At 40.9% G+C, this 27,772-nt stretch overlaps 3 protein-coding genes across 3 annotated transcripts; 2 read left to right on the top strand and 1 right to left on the bottom strand.

Annotated features, from left to right (window-relative positions):
* The first annotated feature begins 1,538 nt into the window (after positions 1–1,538).
* Positions 1,539–5,314, top strand: cabp5b (calcium binding protein 5b). The gene is made up of 6 exons (XM_062408685.1): positions 1,539–1,775; positions 3,122–3,152; positions 3,260–3,403; positions 3,998–4,107; positions 4,209–4,356; positions 4,797–5,314. Exons 1-6 carry the CDS (start codon positions 1,728–1,730, stop codon positions 4,823–4,825), a joined length of 510 nt encoding a protein of 169 aa, XP_062264669.1. The 5' UTR covers positions 1,539–1,727; the 3' UTR covers positions 4,826–5,314.
* Positions 5,315–6,013: 699 nt separating this feature from the next.
* Positions 6,014–11,766, bottom strand: asphd1 (aspartate beta-hydroxylase domain containing 1). Its single transcript, XM_062408683.1, has 6 exons — positions 11,688–11,766; positions 9,771–10,250; positions 9,010–9,216; positions 8,644–8,851; positions 7,805–7,918; positions 6,014–7,064 (listed from the first exon to the last, which is right to left on the bottom strand). The coding sequence occupies exons 2-6, from the start codon at positions 10,221–10,223 to the stop codon at positions 6,955–6,957; spliced, it is 1,092 nt and encodes a 363-aa protein (XP_062264667.1). The 5' UTR covers positions 10,224–10,250; positions 11,688–11,766; the 3' UTR covers positions 6,014–6,954.
* Positions 11,767–11,865: 99 nt separating this feature from the next.
* On the top strand, positions 11,866–27,111 carry sez6l2 (seizure related 6 homolog (mouse)-like 2). Its single transcript, XM_062408682.1, has 19 exons — positions 11,866–11,993; positions 12,720–12,800; positions 12,936–13,058; positions 13,154–13,369; positions 17,057–17,193; positions 17,822–18,014; positions 19,045–19,230; positions 19,318–19,501; positions 19,981–20,144; positions 20,706–20,900; positions 22,301–22,439; positions 22,934–23,130; positions 23,251–23,445; positions 24,095–24,289; positions 24,367–24,558; positions 24,894–24,932; positions 25,306–25,423; positions 25,546–25,657; positions 25,804–27,111. Exons 2-19 carry the CDS (start codon positions 12,743–12,745, stop codon positions 25,831–25,833), a joined length of 2,673 nt encoding a protein of 890 aa, XP_062264666.1. The 5' UTR covers positions 11,866–11,993; positions 12,720–12,742; the 3' UTR covers positions 25,834–27,111.
* Positions 27,112–27,772: the final 661 nt, after the last annotated feature.

Raw genomic sequence — 27,772 nt, 5'->3', positions numbered from 1 at the left:
AGTATACCCTCTGAAAAGTATTAATTTGCATTCAGGATTTTACAAGGGAGGGACAAACATAATTTTTTTGGCTCGAATATAATTCAAATAAATATATAATATATCATAACATATGATTCCATACTTTTTTTTCCAGCACTGGTTCCCCTGACAAACATGATCTGCATAACACTTTAGATTTAATGAAAACTAAGTTTGGAAATTGATGAAAATTGTTAAATTAAGAATTATGTCTCTGTATGTTTGTATGTCCTTTTTCTAAACGTTATTTAACAACACTTCCTCAGCTGCTCCACTTTCACATAGATCATTGGGGACGTCTGAAAGAGAGTTTGCATCAGTATCACACAGCTGGTGGACGCAAAGCAGACAGAATTATCTCAGCAGAGCCTTTAACGCCACTTTAATCCCGCTCGGCTACGTTTTAATTTGGAATCTTTAGGCACAATTATGACGCCGGGCTTTTTCTATGCGTTAAAATCTCTACATCATTTTCCAGCCTTTGTTACCCACTGTAACTCAGTTCTATAAGGCCTATTTGATGCCAGTTTCTTTAAATAGACAAAACCTATGAGGCAATTCATTATTTTCAATATTTTCCAATTTTAAAAATCGTATAACTCTGTGTCAAATTCCAGTCTCTTTAAGATTTATTGTAACAACAATTCTCGTAAGTAGCAGGAAAGATGTGTCTCTATTTAATGTGGTGAATTTGAGCCGCCTGTATGTCGAGTACATATAGAACAGAATCGATGCTGTTATGTAAAAACCAAATGAAAGTGATTTCATGGAATTAACATGAAATGCTGCTCGTGCTGATCCTGTTTACATGCACCACATACGGCCCCAGCAGAGCCATTACATCTCAGATGAATTTACACTGGAAATGCTGCTTTAGTGTGATAAACTGGTCATGTGCTCATTTATTTCATCCTCTCATGCAATGCATCCACTGGTTTCGAATGCAAATGTAATGCTTGCGTGCACTTTGGAGCATATCGTCTTAGGTTGCACTAAACCTTTAATTTTGCACAAGCATGTATGGTTATGTAATGGCAGCTGATGTGTCATCTCAGAAAAGTATACAGTGAAGAAAGCTGCTGCGGCCATTCTTTAATAATCAAATCTTTGGTTTTTTTTTTATCATCGTAAAACAGCTGTGTGTGTGTGTGTGTGTGTGCGTGTGTGTGTGTGCGTGTGTGTCATTTACTCGTTAGCATCATGTAAAAGATAAGTGGAGTCAACACATGGGAAACAGTAAGAAACACGGATTTATTCAATATTATTTTTTCCATATGAATAAAGGCTGAAATCTACTAAATGTGGTGATACATCTATTTTTATCCTTGCTAAACAGAGTCGTATTATTACAATTCTTATTGCTGTAAAATGTATTCATTACATTGAGACACATTTGTTGTTTGTTTTTAAACATGCTTCTCAAAATAACCATAACCTTTGACATATATAAAATTCTGTATATGTGCAGCATTAAGCCTATCTCTGTGTTTCTAGACCAAAGCTGCGGAGATAATCCATACGAGACTCATCCCGCCTCTCTGGCATACACAGATCACCACTGGTCACGAGTTACACACACACACACGCTTGCACCACAAACAGAGACCAAATGATTCAGTAAAATATTGCACAGTGAGTTTAATATTTTCCTCGAGAAGGGACTTCACGAACACAAGTTGCTCGGGATCTCGACGAAGGCCGCCATCATGAGTGTTAAACAAGCCTGCATCTTTCTCAAAGGAGCACCGAGGAGAGTAAGTCAATGTGCTGTTATTGTTCTACTCTGCAGTTTTATTTGTCCTGGTAGTTTTTATATTGTTGACGTGTCTTTAGCTCGGGAGATTTTTAAGCTTCAAATGAGTTCTTATTCTTATTCTTATGTTCTTTTTCTTATTCCGAAACCAGGAATATAAATATTACTTTCACTTGTTATGTTGTATTTTTTTATGTTCATACTCGCATGGTGTTATTTTAAGGTAATGACAAAAGCAGCTTAAAAGCCTAGGGTCATTCGGGAGTAAGGGTGGGAGGGCAAACTTTTAAATGATGCATTAGGCAGCTGCTTTGGCACTGAGCATCACTTTCTGTGCTTTGTTCCTGAGTGCAAAGATCAGTATCACGCAAAACACAAACACAAATAGTTTTGCTCTTGTCTCTTGCGTTATATTTGCAAGATGATTAATTTGCATTTTTAGGAAATCTCTGCAGAAGTGATACTGAAATATGTAAAGTGTACATGTGGTCTGAGGTCAACCAGACAAGATACTTACTAGATTTAAAAAACGACTTTCAGTGTGGATTTAAGAGACAAATCTCAGACCAGTCAACCTGAAAGTATCAATCCTTTATGTAAAACATTTACAGATGTTATATTTGCACAAATATCATATAGTTAGAGATTAATTCCATTCTTGATTCCAAAAACTATACAAAATACTCCTTTAATTTCATAAGTGCTCATCAGTAGCTTTGGGCTGATTCATGTAAAATGTCATATTTATCCAACCTGAAGGATCAGAATAAAAAACAATTGATTAAAAATGTGTTGATGCTGCTGGTACGTTGTGGAATGTCATTTAAAGATCAACAGTTTGTAGGATGAAAGTGAAAATAGGGGAGCAATAGAACAAAGTACAATTAAGCACATCACACGACATCAGTTAAATATAGCACAGTGCGATATTTCATTAATGTAAATTTGAATATGTAATCTTAATGAAACTGAAATAAAACTACTGTAGAACAATCATGTTGTAATATTCCCGAATTAGACACTATGTATAGAAAGACATGAGAACTTTTAACACTTCATTACATTTATTTTGCCTGAGTCAAACTTCTTTTTTACACTCCTTTGCAGTCTTAACAGGTCTAAGCACTCATTCATTCTAAATGTTTAAAAACTTAATGGACAATTATATGTTAAATACATACCCACACACACATAATCCCACTGATATGGAACACTAGCCTGTATGTCATGATTTGATTTCACTTTCTACTGTGGTATTTTTTTATATCTATATTGTGTGGATACAATAGTTACACATAGATATATTAGATTTTTTTGTCATTTCACATTTGTATCATTGCTTTGCAGACAAGAGCTTTGACGAAAGACGAGATAGAAGGTAATTGTTTTCATCAAAATTATTAAAAAGTACTGTGTACATATTTGACCCTTTCAAAGCTTAGTCACATACCATTCTCAGTTTCCCTGTGTGTCTGTGCTCTCTAGAGTTGCGTGAAGCTTTTGTGGAGTTTGACAAAGACAAGGACGGTTTCATCAGCTGTAAAGACCTGGGCAACCTGATGAGAACCATGGGTTACATGCCCACGGAGATGGAGCTGATAGAACTGAGCCAGAATATCAACATGAATCGTGAGTAATGTCCTGTGATGAGATAAAGAAAAAAACAGCAACTAAATTAACGAGATATGTTTTTAACTGTATATCATGATAGCAAATGATGTTTATGAATAAAATAAACACATCACTCTAGATTTGTATTGAGAAAAATCCTTAAAGATTCATACTTTTGCTTTAATATCAATTAAAAATACATTCATCATGTTGATGTGGCACATTGCTGCACATGCAAATGGCCAGGTGCGTCTTTTATTCTGCATGTTTCAGGAAACACGTCTCACAGGCTCCACGTCCCCTGAGCCCTTTTATTTTGCATTTTCTATCTCACAGGAAAACGAGGGCGAACGAACAGTAACGTGAAAATGTGATCTGTCGGCTCACTGTATGTCAGCAGTTGAAATACACTTAAAGCAAAAACCCATTTTATCACACAGCTGTGAACCTGTAAATGTAAACTAACCCGACAGAACCTCACGTGTGTTTCACCCAATTCACATATTACAAATCGATAATTTAAAACAGAGAGTAGGAATGGCTGGAGTGAGCTTTGTTTTCTCCCTGCTAATAACCCTAGTTATATTAATTTGATTTTCCTTCTTATCACAGTGGGGGGACGGGTGGACTTTGAGGATTTTGTGGAACTAATGACCCCAAAGCTTCTGGCTGAAACTGCCGGGATGATTGGGCTGAAGGAACTGAAAGACGCTTTCAAAGAGGTGAGCTCAAAATACCTTTCCTCTGTCTCTTCTTGGTCTTTGGCACCCCATGGTGGACATTGAACGAACACACAGTAAAAGGTCTTCCCCCTCTCTTGCAGTTCGATATGGATGGGGACGGCAGCATCACGTCCGAGGAGCTGAGACAAGCCATGGTGAAGCTACTGGGCGAACAGACCAGCAAGAATGAAATTGACGCTGTGGTCAGAGAAGCTGACAACAATGGCGATGGAACAGTTGACTTTGAGGGTGAGATACAAGTCAACCCAAAAGTCCACACACACAAACACACACACAAATTGAATCATTCTTCTTTAAAGCCAAAAAGGGGAGATTTTCGAAATATTTTTTATAAATTAAAAACAAATTGAATTAATGTCACGTGCAGATTCAACTAATTCGGTGTGCTAGTAACAGGGCCCTGCAATTTGACATACTCAACGTCTGCCAACATAAAGGTCTATTAATGACTCATTGGTCATCTGTTTGATCACTTATTTACTCTTGAACTCCGTAACCTTATCATTGGGTCCGTCCTCAAAAAGAAAAACATGGCTTGATTGTATGAGCAGCTAAACGTCAGACAGTTGATGCAGTGTGGTTCTCCTTACTACGGATGTGTTGGTCTCAGTTTGCTATGAAACAACACAAATTCAGCTCATCGATGACTGTGTCCATTCTCTTTGCAGAGTTTGTGAAAATGATGTCGCAGAAATGAGGTCGACAGACAGCGTGGGAATGAAGAGGATCCATTTTTATTGAATTGTTGTTAATTTTCCTGTGATTTTAGAGGCGCCTGCTTCATATGTAATCCTGTTCATTCATCTTAAATGATCAAAGTTTAGCTCTTATAGTTCAAGTCGATGAAAATAGAATTACTCCGTTTGAGTAATTTATAACCAAATACTCCAATATACAATTAATCGTGGGCAGTCGTAAGGAAAGTGGTTAGTGATTATATCTGATTACTGTAGTACTAGCTGGAGTATTTATTATTGTCCCTACATCGTCTATACTGCATATATAGGCCACGTGTCTTATTAAACACAACTCAACTAAACATAGATAAATGAAATACTGTGTATACCAAGCAGATTTATAATAATAGAAGTTATAATAAGCAGAAATGTATTTTTCGGCCAATCTGTTCGTGTGACATCTTTAAATGAAAATAATCCCTCTAATGCTGCTAAAGCTGTTGCGTAATAAAAGAACAACATATTAAAAAAAATTGATACAATGACTTTGTGATGAATATGTATAATATGAACAAGGTGACGACCGACAGCTGCTGGGAAAAAAATGAAATGTATCTTGACCACAAGATATAAAACGACATATTGCTTCATTAAATTAATAAATTTGCTACGATTTAAACCTAGCAATATTATGTTTGCGCTCTTTAAATCCTCCACACCTCATTTTGCGCCAGTGTCGGACAAATCATACATCATGCGTTGACATGGAGCACATACAACTAAACAATCTCAGGAATAATCTCTCTCATGTGATGGATTAGTTCAGCCGGTGTAATCCTCATCATGGGACCCTCATCTGAGCAGATGGCAGATAAGACAAAAATCGACAGACTAATTCTCATCTGCTGACTGAAAAAGTAATGCAAAAAAAGGGCTATGGGACCCACAATGCATTTCTCCCCTTTCTATGCTGTAGGGTGTTTAAATCAAAAGTTGTCTTCACGACAAATGTAGATTAAAAGATTAGTTGTCTTTTTCAAAACAATAAATTAAATACATTTAATCAGTTTTCATTGTATTATTTTAACAAGCCAAATAATAACTGTGCAGTATTTCCTAATAAATGTTTATTTATTTGATTTTTCTCAACAAGATTTAAATAATGAAATTCCTCATAAAGTTGCAATTTGTATCGTACAGAACAATCAGCTCTGCTCTTTATCTACATTCATTGTCTGTATTTCCTTTTTGGTATTTGTAAATCCACATATCCAGCTTTTGTTTTTACTTATGCATTGTATATATTTTTTTCCTTTCTGTCCTTTTCACGACATTTATATTTACACAGAGTCAATATGGATTTATTTGCTTTTCCATTTATTTGGATTCCAAGAAAAATGTAATTGACAAAAACCCTTATCTTTTCATGTTGGGTAATAATTATACCACCATCAAACCCACCGACTGTAATAATAAACAAAGAAAAATATACATTTTATAAAGAAACATGTAAGTGCCCGCCGAGAGAATAATAGGAAGAGAAATAATAATCACAGTATGCAAAAGTTTTATATATTTTTGGCATTCATTTCAGAAAATAAAAATAAATTTAAATATTTTTCATTTTCGATTTAGATTTTTCACAGTTTTTTGGTTGACACATAGAGTTAATAATGTATATATATTTCAAAATAAATGATAGCCTCTTCTCCTGAAGGCATTAGTGCATGCATCAGCAGCTTCAAACTATCATGACAGATACAGGTTTCATGCAAGTAGCATTCATTAGCATATTACATGATGTCAATATGCTGTAATATTTAAAATAGTAAGGATATGATCAGCTCTTCTTAGGTTAGATCTCTTTGTGCTTTCAAATGCTGTCAGTTTATAGTTTGCAGCCAGACTGTCAACCATGTACAGTAGCAGTGTCTCACATCATCCATCAACAATGCATTCAGGTGGCACTTCCTGGTGTAGACCATAAATCCAACATCTTTTGAAAGCGTGGCTAATGGCTTGTGTAATTCTGAGGGCAAAACTCACACAGTGATCCTTCGATCTGAATTAGATGCAAGATGACCCACAACAACCGGGGCTAAAGTAAGGCATCCCCTGGATGTTGTCTGTTGGAAGTGCAGGGGTAAGCTCAGAAGTCGGGGCTGAACATGAAGTCCAAAGCTTGTCTCTCGGCTGCAGCCACATTCGGATGCCAGAGGTCCACGCTCAAAATGACGCGCGGTCCGGCATCTGAGGGACCTTGACAAATAGACCCATAATGTGTTAGTTAAAAATGAGCAGTCGTTCAGATTCTTCTTTTGGGAGCAACTCAAGAAATGGTGTAAAACAATGCTTTGTATTGCAGAAAATGAATGCCCCAATCTCACAAGGTTAAAGAAAGTGAAAGATAATTCCTGGATCTGCCCCCTTAATCCTATCGGCTCCAAAAGTTAATGGCTCCTTCCGTGGCCCATTTATACCCTCCACCTCTGAGTTTCAAGAAAATCGGTTCAGTGGTTTTTGCATCAACATGCTTCTAACACACAACATTGTAAACATAACCTCCTTGGTGGAGGCTGTACGAGCTGAAATCAGAGGGAAATTAAAGCGAGTGTGTGGAATATAAATGTAAATATAAAAATGATCATGTGTTTCGTTCCTATAAATTTAACAAAAGCTGTGTTTCCATTACCTCTGAGTTAGTCTTTTATTGGGAGTGAGTCCTCTAAATGTTGCATGACCATATTTCTGCAGAAACCAAGATAAACACAGAGGGCCTTTTGAACATCGCTGTATGTCCTCTTACATGCTCGGAAGGTGAGGGGCATTTTACTTGGTTGCATTAATACCTACAAACTGAACATTTACCGATAAAATCTTTAATTTGCTATACCACAATTAGACCAATTATCTGTTACATTTTTAAACCAATAAGTTGGCCAGAAATACAACAAATTACAGTAAACTCTGTTTTTAAAAAGCATTTGGGATTCACTGACCCTTGTGGGAGACTGTGTGGAGAAACGAGTCGTCGACCAGGAGGCAGTGGCCCTCTGACCAGCACTGCGGCTCCCCTCCCACCACCAGCTCACACAGCGGTGGAGTCTGCAGACCTACAAAAGTGAAATCTTTTTTTAAACAGAATATCATGTTTTCCATCAGCTAAGAAGGGCGTGCACTCCGGTCCTGTCCGTGTTTAAAACTGAGAGGATTATATCCAGACAGATGATAGCACAAAAATGGGCTTAGGGGAACCTTGACCCACAAAGTACCACATTATGCAATGGTTTAGTGTCGCATGGGCTTATTTTTCTGGGCTTTTTAGTTGAATTAACGTCAAACAGCAATTTATTAGTTGCACCAGTATAATTCCAAAGTGCCCCACAGTACACTGACCTGAATAAATAATACTAATTACTATGAATAGCCTTGATGGAGCCCTGATATGTATGTACTGTTCTGTTATAAAGTGCTTGGCACTCATAATCCTTCTATGGGCAGTGACTGGCATATGAATTAAGCCTTTTGACAGCCAAGGCACTCACCCCTGTAGCAGGTAATCACTTAAATTATCAGTCAAGTAAAACCCTTCAGTGGATCAGGGTTCTCCTAGCAAGTCAAAGAAAGGCAAATTATAGTTTTGAATTTATATAATGTGTGTAATGTGATCATATAAAGTTCATTTCCTTCTAATGTGGAGCAGATTCTGCATTGCAACACATTCATTATACTGTGTGAAGTATTTGCATGATTATCAAACTATCACCAGGTTCTGATTGGAAGAGCCAGATGCAGGTAAATGCAGATTAACCAAAACAAGTGTGATTGTTTTACTCACCCAGATGACAGCGGAGACGTGTGTTGGTGGGGCCGTACGAACTCCCCAGCGTAGCTCCGGGTCCCAGCAGCCAGAAACCAGCAGATCCCAATGAGTTGCTATTTATGAACGTTCTTAGAGAGAGAAGTGTGCGGTAGGTGCAGGGACAAGAGCGGCAGTTTCCTGCCACACAGACGCCAGAACTGTACAAGGGAAACACTGCCTGGCCCTGAAAGAGGCAATGATCCCAATTAGATTCAAATTAGATCGGTAATGTCGTTCAGAAACTTGAAAAGCAGCGTCTATCCTAAGATTTTGATACAAAGGATTGAAACGTTTCTCGGACTACTCTTTTCTCACAGTTGCCCCAAAGATTTAATCTTGTACCTTTGGACCCAGACTGGTCCAACCTAGTTTTGAGTCCACGCCCCGCTGGGAAACAGTTTGGAATTCAGCTAAGATTACAGGGTAGCTGGCTTCCAAGACCTCAATGTCATGTCGATGAGCATCACGTGGGAAGAAAGGAACACTTGGGACATCTGGCAGGAAGAAGAGATGTGGCTTCTGTATAGCAGAGTGATCATTTAGTTGAACCTTGAGTGAAGACGGAAAAGGGAGAGTGAGTATTTCTAGACAATGTTTACTTTCTCTGCAGTTTATCCTCCAATAACAACATTTTCATATTAGAACGGCACTCAGGAGAGCGCATACCTCTGCCAAGGCCCAACAGTCCCCTGAAATCAATCAAGCCGCTCACACTCATAGAAATCAGCTCCCTAAATTTGTCCTAAATATGATTTTTCTTTCATTAAGGTCCATGAATTATTCTCTGGGAAAACAGGAAAAATGTTGGGAAAAAAAGTCACGCAATGAAGGTGATTGATAAAAAACATTGGTTTCTTCCAAGACCCAAAACACATCCTTCCGCCAAGTTTTATAGAAATCAATTTAGTTGTTGTTGTGTAATTTTGCTTACACACAAATAAACACAGGGGTGAGAACATAAACTCCTTCACAGGGGCAGTAAGATGTTAGGACCTTTGCAAAGCATTATTCAGTTATTGTTGCCATGAAAACACAGTCTAGGACCACGATGCAATTGATTGCATTACATATCAAATATAAAAACCTATATACACGAGATGTACCTGCTCACGGAGGCCCTTGTGAATGCGGCCCATGCCCACCCAACTGTAACGTTTGGCGTACTCTTGTAGAGCAGCGTATAGTTTTTTGGCTTCTGCAGATGCCTGAGCTGGGAACAAGGCGTGACTCAGCACGGGGGTGAGGTAAGCCTGTCCCTGCTCCTCGTCCTCCTCTGTTTCCATCGGAATGAAGGGAGTCATTTGATCACTTCTCGACAGCTTGGATCGTGCGCTGCACTTTGTTCCAGCACAGCTACCGCCGCGGGACATCATGGACCGCCTTGAGCCTGACTTAAGCTTTCCGGCGTGTGTGTGACCTGGGATTGGCAGGTCGGAGCCCATTCGGTAACAGTGCCACAGAAACAGGAGCAGGAGAGTCCACAGGAGGCCACTCAGGGAATGGACACCCAGCTCAACACAGAGCGGCAAGGGTAGTGTGTTCATAGACCAGTGCATCCTTTCGATTGGTGGGACACTGAAATACTGAGACATAAAAAGATGAAGAGATTACAGAGATGCATATACATGTGTAGTATGGAGGGGAAAAAACCTGCAAAGCAATCTCAGAAAACAATTTTTCTACTGAACGTTTCAAAGGTGACTTTGCACTATTCGCCTTGATGGTGATGTTTTTAATTGGTGGGATTTTGTTCTTCATTTACACAACAGGAACCGAAGTGAGACGTCTTTGGGGGGGGCTTTTCAACATCAGACCATGTTATGGAGACGAGAGCCTCTGGGCCACAAAGCACAGCCCAAACAGAGCAGTGGATGTTCCTGGTTACAGAGAGCAAACTCATTAATGTTATGTAACTCCTGACCAATGCGATGACCTGCCACTACACTTTTTATCCAGAGATGAACCGGCCTTTTCTGTCAGGGCTCCCACTCTTTGGGACGAGCTTCCTGGGGAGATCCACCGGGCAAACCAATAATGTTAATCCTTTTATAATGTTTTGTTTTTGTTTTTGTTTTAACTCTTTTATCATCTGTAACATGGGTTATTTCCAGACCTGAGCTCTGTGTATTCTTCTATTTACATGTAAATTGATTCTTATTGTTTGCTTTAAATGTGTTTCAAAATGTGCTATGCAGATAAAGTTTATTATTTGTCATTATATTATTAGTTTTGGCTGCTAATACTGACAATATTAGCTTCTTCCTTTATTGAGCTAGAGTCTTTGTGATTTCCAAAACCAATCAACCTCTACCACAATATCTTATATCTTATTTGATTGTGTTTAATTGTAATTCCTGCCCTAATACCCAGCACTTGGTTGAGGAATGTAATTATAATAATGAAACAAATAATAATATTCTAATATATTATAATAGGCAAGGCAGGTTGATTTCGCAGGTTTCAAGGCACTTCAAAGTTCTTAAGATAAAATATAAAATGAATCACGACAAATTGTAAAAGCGGCAAAAGATAATAATAACATATTAACATCACGTGAGTAATTCTGTGTATACGTTCAAAAGTTGTGCATGTTGCATTGGAACATTGGAGCAAATTTGAAATTAACAGAGCATGCCAAGTGGATTTGGGGGGCGTGCACGTCTGGTCGCGCGAGCGCGTGTGTTGAAGGTGGGAGGGCTCTCTCCTAATAGGCTTATTCCAGCGGATTCGTTCTGCTTCAATTACAAACACCAGGCGATGATACTGTGTCGTCCGCGGGAACAGACGCCTCTGGGCAGCCTCGAGCATCCATGGCTCCTATTATTCCCGCACCAGTCCGCACCAGCCAACCCCAGTCCGCACCAGCCCACCCCAGCCCGCACAGCTCGCCTCTCTCAATGTCCGCATTTCATGTCAACACAAACCGCCCCCCCACCCCATCCCGTCCTCATGCATCTCCTATAACACATGCAGGCCTTCACAGTGATAAAAGGGTCTCGATCCAGCCGCTGTGTCGTTACCTTGAATGAGGCGTGCAGCGCTGCGTCGGACTCACTTCAGCACCGAGCCGCTGGACAGCTCCTCCCGCTGGAGACAAAATGAGCTCCGCTGCAACCGCCGCGTGCAGCCACTAGGGGGCGCCCGACACCTCATCGCAAATGCCCTCACATCGCAGGCGAATGCGTCAACCGCACGGCAACCAGCTACAGGGGCATCGCACCAGCAGCAGCAGCAGCAGCAGCAGCCCCGCCGCCGTGGTGTCGGATCCTAAAGCAACAGGACACAGTCCGGGAGGGAGAGGACGGGACGCAGCCTGGAGCACAAAGGTAAGACCCCCGTGAGCGCTGCAGACATGGATCTCATGCGCTGCTGGTTTGCCAAAATGATAAAAAATCAAATCTGCACAAAGAGGGCCGGGGGAGGTGCGTGTGATGCTGCCTCGTATAGCCCCATTATTTTGTCACACACCGGGATTTTCACTGAGGAAACGCCTCGAATAGCAGCGGAGGAGCCTTTAGACTCAGCTCCATTAACAGGTTGATGCTGGATCCAGCTATGAGAGTCTGGACCTGCGGGGGGGGGGGGGGGGGGGGGTTGCTCCTTTGCTGGATTTTTGGATAGCGCATTTTTTTTCCCGGGCATGTTGTTGCAGGTTTTGGGGAGAAGATGCACGATGGGGGTGGGGGGGGGGGGGGGGGGTCCTGGATGTTAAACATCATACCGTGTAAAAAAAATTACTGTTCATTTCCCCTGCATTGTGTGAACTGAACATTTTTTTTCATATCGGTGGAGCTGTTACAGTTTCACATCGCAATGCTCCTCTGCTGCGAGTCATTGTGGCCTGTGTGGTGTAAACATATGATCAGCAGGGGAATTGCGTGAGAATAATTGATATGACGGATAATTCATTAACTCACAAGGCAGTGCCTCCTGCAGTAATTGTAAAATACGAATGCATGCACCCACATGGCCGGAGCCTCCCAGATACTGTGACTGATCTATTTACATTTTTAATAATCTCCTGATCAGTCTGCTCACTTTAACCTTCTCAGGTCATTCACTTTCATCCAAAGCCATGGGGTTCAAATGCTTTGCCGTGATGCTGTATGTCACCATGATGCATCTTGTCTCAGGTAAGTGTGTTGGCTACTACTCCAACACTCAGAGCCTATACAGACTTTGTCAATCCCAAACAACACACTTCTTCTGTGTGCTCCTGACCAGATTTGTTGTCATTTTGTTTTTTTGCACATACCTGGCTATTTCAGGTATGCGCTTTATGACTCCTGAGCCGGATGCACCCCCAACATTAGCCCCAGACTCACCAGCTGACCTGATCCACGCTGCCCTGCAGAGTAAGGAGTACTTAGGACGAGCTTCTGCAGCAGCAGGTACACAAAGACGGGCTTTAAGTTCTACAGTTACAGCACAATGTGGGTGATTGCTCATGGGAAATGACACACACTTAATTTACCTGACTCTGCAGGTACGACCACAAACCCGACACAAGCTGTGCCTGGACTCGGGCGCAGCGAGTCTGCAGCGACAGCCATGTCACCAGGGCTCCTCACCACGGCTTTAAGCTCGTCTTCTGCTGCCGGCCAGACAGGATCAAGGCACAGCCTGTCTCTGCTGCCCATAGAGGAGGAGACAACCACCACTCTGATCACCACAACCACCATAACCACGATGCACATGCCAGGTACTGGTTTGACCTTAGTGGTCCTGTATTCGCGCTGTGGGGGAAAAAAATGCTTCCATGTCACCTGTGGCATCAGAGCTGCTCAAACTTTGCCGGCGACCGCAATGACGAGAAGTTCCAACTGAATCACTTTGACTCCGTGTGGCGACTTCAGTCATTTCTCTGCCTCCCTCTGAAGAACAAGAAGATGACTTGGCAGACAAGGTAACAACAAACAGTCCTAACATATTCAACATAAATCCACTGGCTACTTTATAATGTGAATTACTTACAAAGAAAAAAGATGCACATGTATTTTATGTTTGTCTTAAACAAATTCATGACATAAAAAAGAAGAAGCTATGGAGTCAACCTAGCTCCCTGCGAAGTAGAATATTGAGTAGCCAGTGTTTTTGGTTGTAAAGCTCACTGCTAACATAGGAAAAATGTTAGCAATCATTATGTTAAGTGCAGACATGTTGATGCCTCTGGTCCATTTGCTCAAAAATGCTTCCTCTACGTCTGTATTTCAGGAGGAGACACCTCAGAGGAAGTAACGGTGTCGAAGATAACGAAGTGCACTCCTGCTTTCCTGCTTGATGGTGCGAGATGTATCAGTTATATGTCTTATGGACATTTGCATCTGTGACGCAGACAATTGAAAAGAGATGCACATCCTATGTTGCCTGATCTGCTCCTTAGTGGAAGTCATGTAGCCGGATAACCTTGTAATTTATTACCTTCTAAACATATATTAGCAACAGAGGCTAAGGTTAATGGCTGAGAAGAGAAGCAGACTTATAACTTTGTACTTTTTACTATATGCTTTGTAACCAGTGAAGTAAAACACATAAGAGAGGCTCAGACTAGTATCTGGAACGGTTGCATGTCTCTTGTCCTGAGACACATTCACTGGTTTTGTTCTCGTGATCGACTTTGTCCCATGAAAAGTTCTCTAGGATCTTGACAATAAAATCTGAATTATTCCGTTGTCTTTGAGTCATTATTACCGCAAACAAATGGAAGTTTATCCGTGAACACGAAAACAATTTGTCGGCAGAACGAAGAGCAGCCAATCGAACCTGTACCACCGGCAACTCTTATTGTCTTAATATTGTTATAGTGAGAAGTATTAATTTGACAAATCTGCGGGAGTCAGTCAACATCGCAGTCATGAGCAGAATACTGATCAGGGGCTGGTGACGGTGGCATCCTGTATGAATGATTGTTAGGAATGCACTCAAGTGAGACAACGTTAGAGCGTTTCCATTTGCTCAGATGCCTGCGCGCCTCAGAAGGTTGATGAGAGTTAAACAGCGATAGCGACAAATGAGAATTAAGGAGATGTGATTGAAGGAGGAGGAGGAGGAGGGGGGGGGGGTTTCAGCTGATTTACACCAGATGTGGCAACAGACATGTCTCACAAGATGAACGATCAGTGAGATGTGTTTGTGTGTGTGTGTGTGTGTGTGTGTGTGTGTGTGTGTGTGTGTGTGTGTGTGTGTGTCATCTGCTTCCTCAAGGTTCTTTTTCTTCTTTACCGGGTATCCTGGTTTCAATGCTTTGTAAAACCATTTTCCAGATATAGTGCGATAATGTCTCAGACATGTTAACACTCGTCATGGCAACACGATCGTACCTTAAAGGGAGAAGTTGGACATTTTGCAAAATATGGTTCTTTATGGTCCAGGTTAAAGACGATTGGTTCAACTGGAAACTGGTTAGCTTAGTTTAGCATAAAGACTGGATTCAGGATGAAGCAAAACTCTGTATTTAACATGTAAAATCTAATTTGCAGTAAAAACAATATTGTTACATTAGGGGTGATACTCCAGGATTTAGTCCCTTCTATTATGACTTAAAGGAAATGAAAAATGTCAAGGTTTTCATTTGGATCAATTTGCTCAGTCTCATAACTATCAATCCCCAAACATGTCCGATTAATTTACGTAATTCTGCTAACTCTCAAACACACAATTGCAGAAGAAAACCTCCTATCAGCTCCTTAGAGGAGGTGATGAAGTCATTATATTACAAGAATAAGGTCATACTTTTGAGCTATATCTCTTTTCAGAGGAGGAATTTCTGAACATTATCCTGTTGCCTGATTTTAAATGATGTATGTGGAGCATCTTGTGAAGTTACACTGTAAGATAAGTGTCACAGATAATGAAATATTTAATCTTTTGGCACATCAGCACCACAGTCTTTACTCTAACTATGCCGAGCTAAACCATTTCCAATCAGCTGCCAGCTCCAGATCACTGCTCACATTCATTTAATATAATCAAAAACTGAATAAATTCTCTTCAGGAAATATGTTAAGTCATCAAATAATTCATTTAACTTCTTTGACAGAATCATACATTGTGTGTGACTCGATCTAGAGACATTTACTGATAGTTAGTGTTAAGAGTTTGTTTGTTGATGCCTCTGCCTCAGGTTTGTCTGTTTGCTGTTAGCCAGATGGTCTGTAAAAGCTTTTCCTCCTCAGACGCCGTTTGTATTACAAGCAGTGGTCAATAATTCAATGTTGCAGAAGGATTGCAGCAGTTTCTGTCACTAATGTGGTCAATGAAATCATTTAATGTGGGGAAATCCAATGCATCATCGCTTTACCCAAGGCGGTGATTCAATTCAGCCAATATTCACTAGTACACAACACTACTGATTTCATCTTTTCATTGACTTTTGATTTAATTTGTGCTCCTTACTTCCAACAGTACATTATCTAAAATGAAATGATTGTAGTTATTGTTGTTGGAAGTGTATTGCCTCACACCGAGTTGTAATTCTGTGATATTTTCTCCCGAAAACATAAAAAGGGGGATATTTTCCCAACATGTAATACAATCACTGCATGTACAAAGAAAATACACTTACCAAAGCAGCAGTGGACACACGTGGGAAAGAAAGGAAAAGCTAACACAAAACAACAGACCACATACATTAATAAATCATCAGTGGCCCATCTGCACCATTTAATTTCAAATAAACTTCCTATAACAGTGAAACCAAGCACATGTACAGATGCTTTAATTAATTCAGAACCTTGAATAAACCATCAGCACGCAGCGGCGGGTTTGTAAAATAACTCATCGCCCTTTTACATGTTTGCTTATGAACAGGAATCCTCCGTAGCTTCCCAGTGTGCGAGGGATCAGTGAGGACACAATCGACCCAGTGCGACCTCTCTCCCATCTTCACGGCACTGAACGCTTTCAACCGCACACGACTGCACAAAATCTTATCCCAAAAAAATACCAGGTTTACTGGGACGCTCCCTCCTTTACAAAGCTGTCAGTGCAGCGAGGGAACGCAGAGCTTTGAAGGGGAAGAAAAGAGACTGTGAAAATATCAAATGGGGGGGCGGGAAAGAAATTGATCTCTCATCACTCAGGAACTCTTTATTTCCGAATCAGAATCGGGGTTTATCGCCAAGTATAGGCTACAAAAGGGAATTGCTGTGGTGAATTACTGCAGGAGGACATTTAAAAAATGAAAAACATATTAAAAACATATACATCTAATAATATTACAAACTGGCATATCTAGATAAAAGATATGTGTAATATGAGCGTATGTACAGTATTAATCTGAATCATGATCCTGTTACTAAAAAGAAAGTGAAGTGAATTTTTCTTTATATGTATTTCCTGGAAGGTTCTAATTCTTCTCTTCATCTCCAACCTTTCCCTCTCTTCACAGTGCAGTGCAACGCGACTCTGTCAGCGATGGAGGATGTCGTTGAGTCACCACATCCTGCGTCATCATCATCATCGTTTGCCCCTCTGGAATGCACCTACAGCATCACCGTGTACGCAGGGTACGGCGTGGAAATTCAGGTAAGCTGCATTGTCCCCGATGAATCCAGACACAATCATCTTTAAATCTTTAAAATGGTCAAAGATCGCTTGAAACGAAGATCTAGGATTGTTAATTGCTAGAGATGCGAATACAAACGTGAGATAAGATCAGATAACATCAAATACGATAAGATATTCCTTTATTAGTCCCACACTGTGGATATCTGCAGTCGCAAAGGGCACACATCAGTAAAGTTACAATAAATCAAATGTATCTAATAATATAAACAGACTCTGTAAACATAACATTTAAAGTGTGAGAACATGTACAGTGAAACAGATTGCACATTATTTTGAAATAAGTAGTCAAATGTAGTTTAAGCATTTAGCTTATGGAGTTTTGCACATTTTGAAACATATTATCTGTGTCTAATATTTAAGGGTGGACTAATAACAACTGTACTAACATTTAGCAAAGAGCTTCAAGAGGAAAGTTCAAATTAAAGTGAACATTTAAAACCCATAATCTCCTTAATGAGAAAAGACCCAGCACAATATCTTAATTCCGTTTGCCCAGTGTCTTGAGTTGTCCGAGGCTGCAGATCTCTGATCCCCCCCCCCCTCCAGAGCAGGTCGCTCGCAATCATTTCTTCTTGTTACCCTCCAGGTGAGAAAAGTGAATCTGTCCAAGGAAGAAACTCTGACGATCACGGGGCACGGAGGCACGGCGCCAGAGCTGTTAGCCAACGAGACCCTGATGAGAGAGGGTCAGGTGATCCGCAGCACAACCAATCAGGTGTACATCCACTACCGCAGCCTCCGACAGACCAACCACGGCACGTTCAGCCTCCACTATCAAGGTAAAGGCCGCACCGGATATATACCTCATCTGTTATTATCTACTTGTTTGTTTCACACTGTTGTGAATGAAAAACCTGCCTCCTCTCGGTTTCTGCACAGGCGATAGAAAAGAAAGATAGATGGTCAGAAATATTGTGAAAACAGTTTGTACCTCTGCCAATGCTGATTGGCAACTTTGTCACCATGTTGGATTTATATGTATTGCATCAGATATGCTATATTTAAAAACTATAAACACATACATCTTCTACCAACTGTTTACATTTAACATAGTTGACATAGTAAAAAACTTGTTTTGATTTTCAAAATCCAGATCACTACCCAGTTCTGCACCATATGTCAGCTGTTCATAGATATTAGCTCTTTTTTCTTTTTATCACAAGCATATTCACATTTGTTTTTGTGAAAATCACAAAAATGTGGACAAATGCCCAATCTAACAACGTTTTAGGTGAAAGACATTTCCTGGATCCGCCCCCTGATCCAGACCTGCACCACAATGTAATCTGTTCTAAGTGTTCCTTCCTGTGAACTGTTCCTTCCACATCCTTCCCCCTCGTTTCGACTCGATCCGTTCAGTTGCTTTCATGCGTAATCTTACTGACAAACAAACAAACACAGATGAACACATAGCCTCCTTGCGTAATGAGGATAGCACCCAGTGGAACGACCAAGGCCAAATATTCCCTTTAGCTTTAATCCAGCGGCACCAAATTACACATTGATAACAGACCCCTGAATCTGCCTGATTTGTTTCATGAACATCTCTGTTTTAATTTCTTTTCTGTTCCAAAAAATGGGTTCTCTGTTGGCAGATACTACATCTTTCCACCGAGTTTCAATAACATTACTTCAGCAGATTTTGCTTGATGTTGCTGGCACACAGACAATCACACAATACGCAAAGAGAACATTCAGGACCACTAGCAGAAAACACTGAAACTGTGAGAGGATCCTTTTCTCACCGGTGTTTGTGTTGCATTTTACAAACTAAATTCCCCGTCCTTCCTGTTGCATCATCATCAACAGCCTTTCTGCTGTCCTGCCCTTTCCCCCTGTCTCCTGAGGGCGGCGGCGTGACAGTGACGGACATCCATCCTGGAGGTCAGGCGCACTTCCACTGCGATTCAGGCTTCCAGGTTCGTGGCCACGAGGTGTCCACATGTGTCAACACGACGCAGCCTCGCTGGAGCACCCGTGAGCCTCAGTGTGTCGGTCAGTGAACTCATACATTCAAATTAAATGAGACAGTTGGGGATTTTGGAAAAATCTAATCTTCGGGGCGTTACTTTTTTCCTTCAGCTGTGTCTTGTGGAGGTTGGATTCGTAATGCGACAGTGGGCCGGATCCTGTCTCCACCCCCGACATCCGTCAGCAACCACAGCAACGTCAATAACCTGAGCTGCCATTGGTTGATAGAAGCCAAAGAGGGACACAAGCTCCACCTGCACTTTGAGAGGATCGCACTGGATGAAGACGATGATAAGTAAGTCGACACTTGTGCGTTTCCATCATGTTGTGTGTCACGGAATCAGTTTTTTTCTACGATGCTTTAAAGGTCACGTTGAGTACAAATCAAAACGTTCTGGAAACCGGTTTTATGGTTGCACTATAAAATGCACAAACCCTCTTCATTTGGCTTTATTTTTATGTCTCACACCCACTAATCACTATCATTATTTCATGTAGGCCTATATTATAAGTACTTTTCCATTATGACAGCTCCTACAACAGTTTATCCAAAAAAGAAAAATAGGCCTTTGAACTTCAATCCTAATTAAAAAACATGCTCTTAATTATTAAAACGATAATGTATAGAACATTATTTACAGTTGACCAAAACAAAACAGTTAAGCTCTGAACATTTCGCCTTAATTTGTTGATGTTGATATACATTCACATTCATACATGAGGTGTGATCCATCATCACGTCACCGGACATCTCTGTGATTCTGTCCTCCTCAGGTTAATTGTGCGAAGTGGAAACAGTTCCCTGTCTTCACCGCTCTTCGACTCAGACCTGGATGACGTCCCAGAGCGCGGGCTGCTCAGCGAGAGCTCCACGCTGTACCTGGAGCTCACAGCGGACTCTTCCTCCATCCCTCTGCTTCTGGCTCTGCGATATGAGGGTGAGACTCTTTTAACTACTCAGCTCTGTGTCCTTATTCTCCACCACAAGGTCTTTTCCACATTCCAGAATCACCAGAACCACCCAGTCCCTCGAAAGCCTCTTAGGTGATCACTTGTTCCCCAAAAGTCCTTTTCAAGGTCGACCTTTCTAATCATGTTAAGTTAGATGTAACTAAGTTATATAAGGTTTAATCATTGTTGCATTGGCCTTCTTCTCATTACTTTGTTGTTTTGTGTAATGGGGCCATTATGAGCCACTTGAGTGCTCACAGTCTGCTGACGCTTCAGTAGGATTTATTTTAGGATTCCAAGATGCTCATTGCTTCAGTGTTTAGCCTCTTATGGCTTCTACTCGCCAAGAGAGCTTAAGATTTTCAGGTCAGACTGAGAGAAGAGCGAAACTGCTCCCACATCAGTTAAATTAATATAGTTTGTTAATGTGGTCGAACAGGAGAGCAAGTACTAGAATAAACTAAATGTATATCGGTAATAAAGAACCACTTTTTGTGATCAGTATGTATGCTTGCACGTAATGTGACTAATTACTTGTGTTGCTCTAGCTTTCGATGATGAGCACTGCTGGGAACCTTACATGCCCCATGGGAACTTCAGCAGCAGCGACATCACGTATCAGCTCGGCACCACTGTGACCTTCACCTGCTCTCAAGGCTTCGTCATGGAGCAAGGCTCAGGGTCGATCGAGTGTGTCGACCCCAGCAGCCCCCACTGGAACGACAGTGAACCTGTGTGCAGAGGTGAGGCTCTATCTATCTATCTATCTATCTGTCTGTCTTTCTATCTGTCTGTCTGTCTGTCTGTCTGTCTGTCTGTCTGTCTGTCTGTCTGTCTGTCTGTCTGTCTATCTATCTATCTATCTATCTGTCTATCTATCTATCTATCTATCTATCTATTTATCTATCTATCTATCTATCTGTCTGTCTGTCTGTCTGTCTATCTACCTATCTATCTATCTATCTATCTATCTATCTATCTATCTATCTATCTATCTGTCTGTCTGTCTGTCTGTCTGTCTGTCTGTCTGTCTGTCTGTCTGTCTGTCTGTCTGTCTATCTATCTATTTATCTATCTATCTATCTATCTATCTATCTATCTATCTATCTATCCATACATACATACATACATCTATCTCTCTCTCTCTCTCTCTATCTATCTATCTATCTATCTATCTATCTATCTATCTATCTATCTATCTATCTATCTCTCTATCTCTCGATATATAGATATAGATATACCAATATATAAATATAATTAAGTTTTTGTACAAACTTATAGCGTTTTATATCAATATTCACACTGAATTGTGTTGATACGAGTGCCAGGAGCATCAAGATGTTGTCGAGTGCATGAAGGCTGCAGCCGAGCTGTCTGTGTCATCTGCTGCTGTGAAAACTGAGAGTAGCACCGAGACTGTGGCGGATATGAAACTGTCACGGACTTTGGTCATTGACGGGCTGAAAACACAGGTGTGACCGTTTCAGCCGAGCTTTTCAAAAACATATGTGGTGCATTTGTGTGTGTGTGTGTTCACGTGTGAAAACCACAAGCTGGCTCATTCACAGCGAGGTACAGGGAAGTAGGCGTTGTTAGTAGGGCTGAGGAGAGCTTGTGTCTGTGATGAGCGTTATATATATATATTTATAGAGAGACATAGATTTATGTATCGATATCACCCAAGCAGAGTTGCTCTCAAGAGAAATGTGTTTCCCAGTGTTGAGTCCTGGTGGTCTTCTCCTCCCCAGACCATCTCACTGACATGTTTTTGATGAATGTTACAGTTAAAATGAAAGTAGCGTGTTTAGGAGGTTTCTGTCTTAATCCTCTTTTCCTTCACGTCGTTGTGAGCAATCCTGGATTCACTCCCCAACCGAGGCTGATTGCGGTTTCACAGTTTCCTGCCTCGGTTTTAATAGGAAGAGAGTAGCGAGTCCTGGAATTGGATGTGAAGTCAGCAGGATCCTTCAAACACAGTCAAATGAAATGTTTCAACTCTCACCGACAAACATGAGGCAGAAGCTCTGCATTTGGCTCCTCTCTGTTGTGTTTGTTGTCAAGGGGTGAAAGTGTTTGTGTGCATTCATCACCCTCCCCGTCCACATCCTCACCTCAGCGGCTCTCCTCTCCTCGGTTGTTTCAGCTCTGTGTGGAGGGGAGTTGACTGAGCCCGCAGGGACCATCCTGTCTCCTGATTGGCCCCAGAGCTACTCCAAGGGGCTTGACTGCGTGTGGCAGATCCATGGAAGTGATGACAAACGCATTCTGCTCGAAGTCCAGATGTGAGTGCTGCGATAAATAGTTTTTGGTGACTGTGTTTTAATAAAACCTTTTGTCTTAAAATGCTAATTTTATTATCACCATCCTACCTGCATTGTGTAGAATAATTACTTCATGCTGTCAAATGATAACATATGATTGCATATTATATGTCAGTTGCAGTTTGATGACACAGTTATATGAATGTGCTAAGATCCTTTTCCCCTTTATGGAAATGGTGGGTCACCAATCGCTTTATTTCCAGTGAATTGCTTTAATAGTCAAATTATTATGTGTGTACATCAAAATGTAATACCTGAGGCAAGTTGAACTTTTACATTTAAATATGAAGATAAGTTTTACTGTTCAGGGTTTATAATATGCAATTTGATTTTGTCCCTTTCAAAGAAAGAGAAAGAACAATGGCGTCATGTCGTAGCTTTATATGCAGTAATCCTCAGTTTCTCAATCCTCACTTCCTTTCTCTTTGTTGTATTCTTGTCTTTCCTTCTTAAAGCATAAATATCCGCCACACTGACGTGTTGACCGTTTTTGATGGACACGATCTCATGTCTCACGTGATCGGACAGTACCTGGGGTCGCGAGAGCGTTTCCAGCTACTGTCAGGGGGGTCAGTGGTCACCATCCAGTTTCAGAGTGATGCGGATGACTCCAGTTTTATCCTGAGTCAGGGATTCCTCATTCAATACCGTGGTAAGTAGTCTTTATAGCTATAGTAGGCGTTTTAAAAGATCTCTGTCAAAATTCAACAGGGCAAACTAGGCCTGACACTTTGAAAGACAAGATGGATTTTTCGGTTTGTGTCTCGTGCAGAGGTGGAGCCAAATGACACTTGCCCCACCCCCCCTCAAATTGAGTTTGGCTGGATCAGCTCGTCCCACACCTCCCATATGAGAGGCAGTGTGCTGACCTATCAGTGCCAACCAGGATATGACATCAGGGGCTCCGATATCATCACCTGCCAGTGGGACCTTTCCTGGAGCAGCAGTCCACCTACTTGTGTTAAAGGTGAGACAATTAATCCCATAGACTTTAAATAAGGATACAAGGAATGACATGTCTCCACTTGCTCCCAAGATCCAGAAATGAAGTTAGTACATAGTCAGAGAAACAACAAAAGACGAACCTGGATTGATCTGTCCAAAAATCCAAGAGTCTCCCTACCCTATTTAGTGCCCCTGAGCAAGGCACCTTACTTCCCCAACATCTGCTCCCCGAGCGCCGTACATGGTCGCTCACTGCTCTGTGTGTCCTGCACCAGATGGGTCAAAAGCAGAGATTAAATTTCCCTACCTGCATGAGTGTGCATTTGCATGTCTGTGCATGTGTTTGGGACTAATAAATGCATCTTAATCTTGCCCATGTCCCATCTGCTAACATGGAGGAGGCAGGATTTATGACCTGTGCTGCAGCCAGCCACCAGGGGGCGATCTAGACACTTTTGAGGAGCAGTCATGTCGTCCATCTTTCTAAACAGTCTGGGATCTTATGTTTGCAGTAAACGTGTATCTGGAGCCAACAGTTGCTTAGCTTAGCTTAGCTTAAAAACTGGAAACAGTGGGAAACCGTTAGCCTCCATAAAAAATATTTAGCAAAATGTCAAACACTTGCAGGATCACGTTTCATGCTGCCATGTGTCCCACCCTGTCCCCTACAGTCCAGCAGTGTCCCGACCCCGGAGAGGTGGTGAACGGTGCTCGCTCTGTGCGCCCTGAAGCCGGTTTCGCGGTTGGAACCGTCGTCCGTTTCTCTTGCAACCAGGGTTACCAGCTGGAGGGCCCCAGCCAGATCTCCTGCCACGGACGAGACACCGGCACACCCAAATGGAGCGACCGCAGCCCGAAGTGTGTCTGTAAGTGCCGTCTCTGAACCCGCTGTCCATGATGCACGCTTTCACACTAACTTCAAATACATGACTGTTCCCCACAGTGAAATATGACCCGTGTCCAAACCCCGGAGTCCCTGACAACGGCTATCAGACCTTGTACAAACACAGCTACCAGGCGGGAGAGACGCTGCGTTTCTTCTGTTACGAGGGCTACGAACTTATCGGGGAGGTCATTATCAGCTGTGTTCCCGGACACCCCTCTCAGTGGAACAGCCCGCCACCCTTTTGCAAAGGTAAAAGCTAAAACATTGTATATTGTATATTGTACAGTGCTCTGCCCTGGGCCTTCTTTGAACAGTAGCACAAGGCATTATGGTTGTTGTTGTCTTAAAACAGCTTGGAAATGGTCGTGAAATGTCTATGTCACTGTGACTTGTGAAGGTGACATATCAAGGATGCCCTGATTACAATTTGGAGGTCAAAGGTCATTGTGACCTGACACAAAACATGTGATCTTACCTGCCATTATTTTAGTAAGCGAACACAAATATGTTGGGAGCCTGAAGGTGCGTTGATTCAATGTGTCATGAATCATTTTGTTTCTCTTTCTACACATGGATTCACACAGTGGCGTATGAGGAGCTCCTGGATGATCACAAATTAGAAGGTGATTTCTGTTTCTGTCTCATCGGTGATGTGTAAAATATCTGAGGTTGTTCAGACGCTATATGTCAATCCACCACAGCTAGACTGCTTGGTTCCATCTAGTGGTGATATTCAGTACAACACTGTGGTGCACAGTTATTTTTTAACGCAGGAACTCTGACAATTAAAAGAGGAATCATCATCTAAAAGTCATCAAATGTAATAAATGTAATTAATGAATTTAAAATTTAGTTTCTCCAGAATTAGCAGCCTACTTGTCATGTTTTGACATTTTAGTTTTATAACCAAATCAATAGTGGAGTCTGAACACCAATAAGAAAGCATGTCCTGTTTCAGACGCCTGTTTAACTGACGACCTTTTGATTGTTTCACAGTGTCTCAGTCATTTGAGCCGTCCCATCAGATCCTGAGTGAGAACATTGCTTTGGCAATAATTCTGCCGATCATCCTGGTCATCCTCCTGATCGGAGGGATTTATATGTACTACACCAAGTGAGTGACATTTACGTGCATCCATATCAGCTGATGAGCACCACAGGTCTTACTTTTCAAAGATGAGAGCGCTGCAGCCTTTATTCATGAGGTGACATGACATTTTATTTTCTCACCCTCAGCATCTGCAGACTAGAATGGAAGCCGCTCTTCTGGAAGTCTCTGTCTCACACACACTCCTACAGTCCGATCACGGTCGAGTCCGATTTCAACAACCCTCTGTACGAGGCAGGGGTAAGTAAAACTAATACCCTCAGTAATTTATAAATATTTCCATCCTGAGATCTTATGTTATTTTATGAAATGTATGTGAAGATATTTCCTCTGTTCTCGGTATTTTTCTTCTCTTTCATCTGACTGGTTTCTTACTTTGATTGCAGGACACACGGGAGTATGAGGTGTCCATTTAAAGGAGAAAGTGTTTTTGGTGAGAAATAAGAACCACACAAAGATTCAATTATTTTCGAAGAAAAATTCCTGAATATTCTGAGGCCTCATCCCCCCTTTATCATATCATTTGAAAGTGTGTCTCAGTTTTACCACCACTGACTCTCTGGTTTTTCAATGGTGGAAGTGCTTTATTTGTGTCGGGGTGGTCTGCCAAACATGGGTCCTATTTCACGATCCAATTTTCTGTATCATTAGGACTGGTGCCTTAGGAAGGGTAAGAAATTGACAACATAGAAAATAATTTTTAAAAGTGTGGGAAGAATAAGAAATGAACGGGAAAGGGAGATTTATTCATTCATTTCGATAAATCATACCAGCCAAAATACTAGATAGCTTGGCAATACTTTATTTGTAACAATCAACGGTTACATTCATGAGTATATAATACACGCTGAATGTGTTTCTTTAGTTTTTTTTTAGAGTGACTCGTTTTACATTTTACAAAGCGTTGCGGTAAAGAAGAAGAACATTTCAAATTTCATCAAGAGAAAAGTAATGTTCTCTTCTTCACTTTGTCTTTCTCTCTGTGTAACACACACAAATTGAATGTAAATATCTGACTTAATATTTATTGAGGTTTATATATATACTTGGTTCTATATATACACATATATATACAAACATGGCTATATATAAGCCTCATATATACACTTATATGTGGTGGCGGGAGGTTATATATTTTCATTATATACGTATATATGTATGATGAAAATTCAGTGCCAAAATATAATGTTAAATACTTTAATGTCCCTAAGTGTTTCATCTGTTGTCGCAATAGTGTTTACAAAAGCAGTGTTTCTTTTATTCTTTGCTGTTTCTGGAGTGCACTTTCACCCGGTGTCACGTTACATATAAGAAGAGGCGAGGAGATGAATGTCATTATGCTTAGAGCATGCACTGATTGTAAATTATATTGCTTCTGCTCAATCTTGCCATTATCCTTATAGTTATTGACAGTTATCATTGTTCTCAGATTTGATGTTGTATGCACTATGTTGATGAAAACTTGCAAACTTGGCTGCTTGCTGTGATGCATTATGTATTTATTTACCAATGATTGTTTGGACAGTGGATGTCGTCCCATTCACTGTGACAAAATCAAGGATCTTCGGAGACTGTTGCTTTGTAGACTAAATTCTTCTCTTATCATCGGTAGCATTTTTTTGCTTCATATATGAAATACACTCTTTTGAAGGCAGTGGATTATTTGCTGAACTGGAAATAAAGTCTCTGTTGAATGGTGTAAAACTTTTCTTGTTTTTTTTTCAATTTACCCTGGTGACATCTATACTATTCATTATATTCATCATGCCTTGTCATGAATACACATAATATAACTCATAAAATGGAAAGAATAGTAGAGTGTTAATATACATTTTATTGATAATTTTAAACGTCTTTGATTGTGAAGTATTCAAACTTTCTAATTTCCCATAATAATACAGTAATAACCAGCATTGATGTTCCTGTTGTTATTAAACAGTCAATATATGTTTGTGTGTACAGAGATAAACATCTGTGCCGATACATCAGTGTGTATATAAGAGTTTCCAGTCATAATTCATCATTATTCTTATCTTTAACGAGGATGATGAATTTGGCGCAGGTTTTTTTAATGGTTTATTCGTGTGATAATCAAAGTGAACTTTAGCAGAACGAAATTGCATTTGTCCCCCATCTCCATGTGCAAATATAGAAAGGCAAGTAACTCACTCACTCATCGTCATCCGCTTATCCGGGGTCGGGTCGCGGGGGGAGCAGCTCAAGCAAGTAACTCAACACAACAAAAATAGACATAACAGACAAAACCTAAGACAAACTAAGCCTTGAAAGATTAAACATTTGCACGTCATCTCACAGTGGTGGGATTACTGCTCAGAGTGACAGTAAACGTAAACT

This window comes from Platichthys flesus, chromosome 16 (assembly GCF_949316205.1).
Source record: "Platichthys flesus chromosome 16, fPlaFle2.1, whole genome shotgun sequence".
Classification (NCBI taxonomy): domain Eukaryota; kingdom Metazoa; phylum Chordata; class Actinopteri; order Pleuronectiformes; family Pleuronectidae; genus Platichthys; species Platichthys flesus.
The sequence above is the reverse complement of the archived record's forward strand: the minus strand, read 5'-3'. Positions and strand labels throughout refer to the sequence as shown.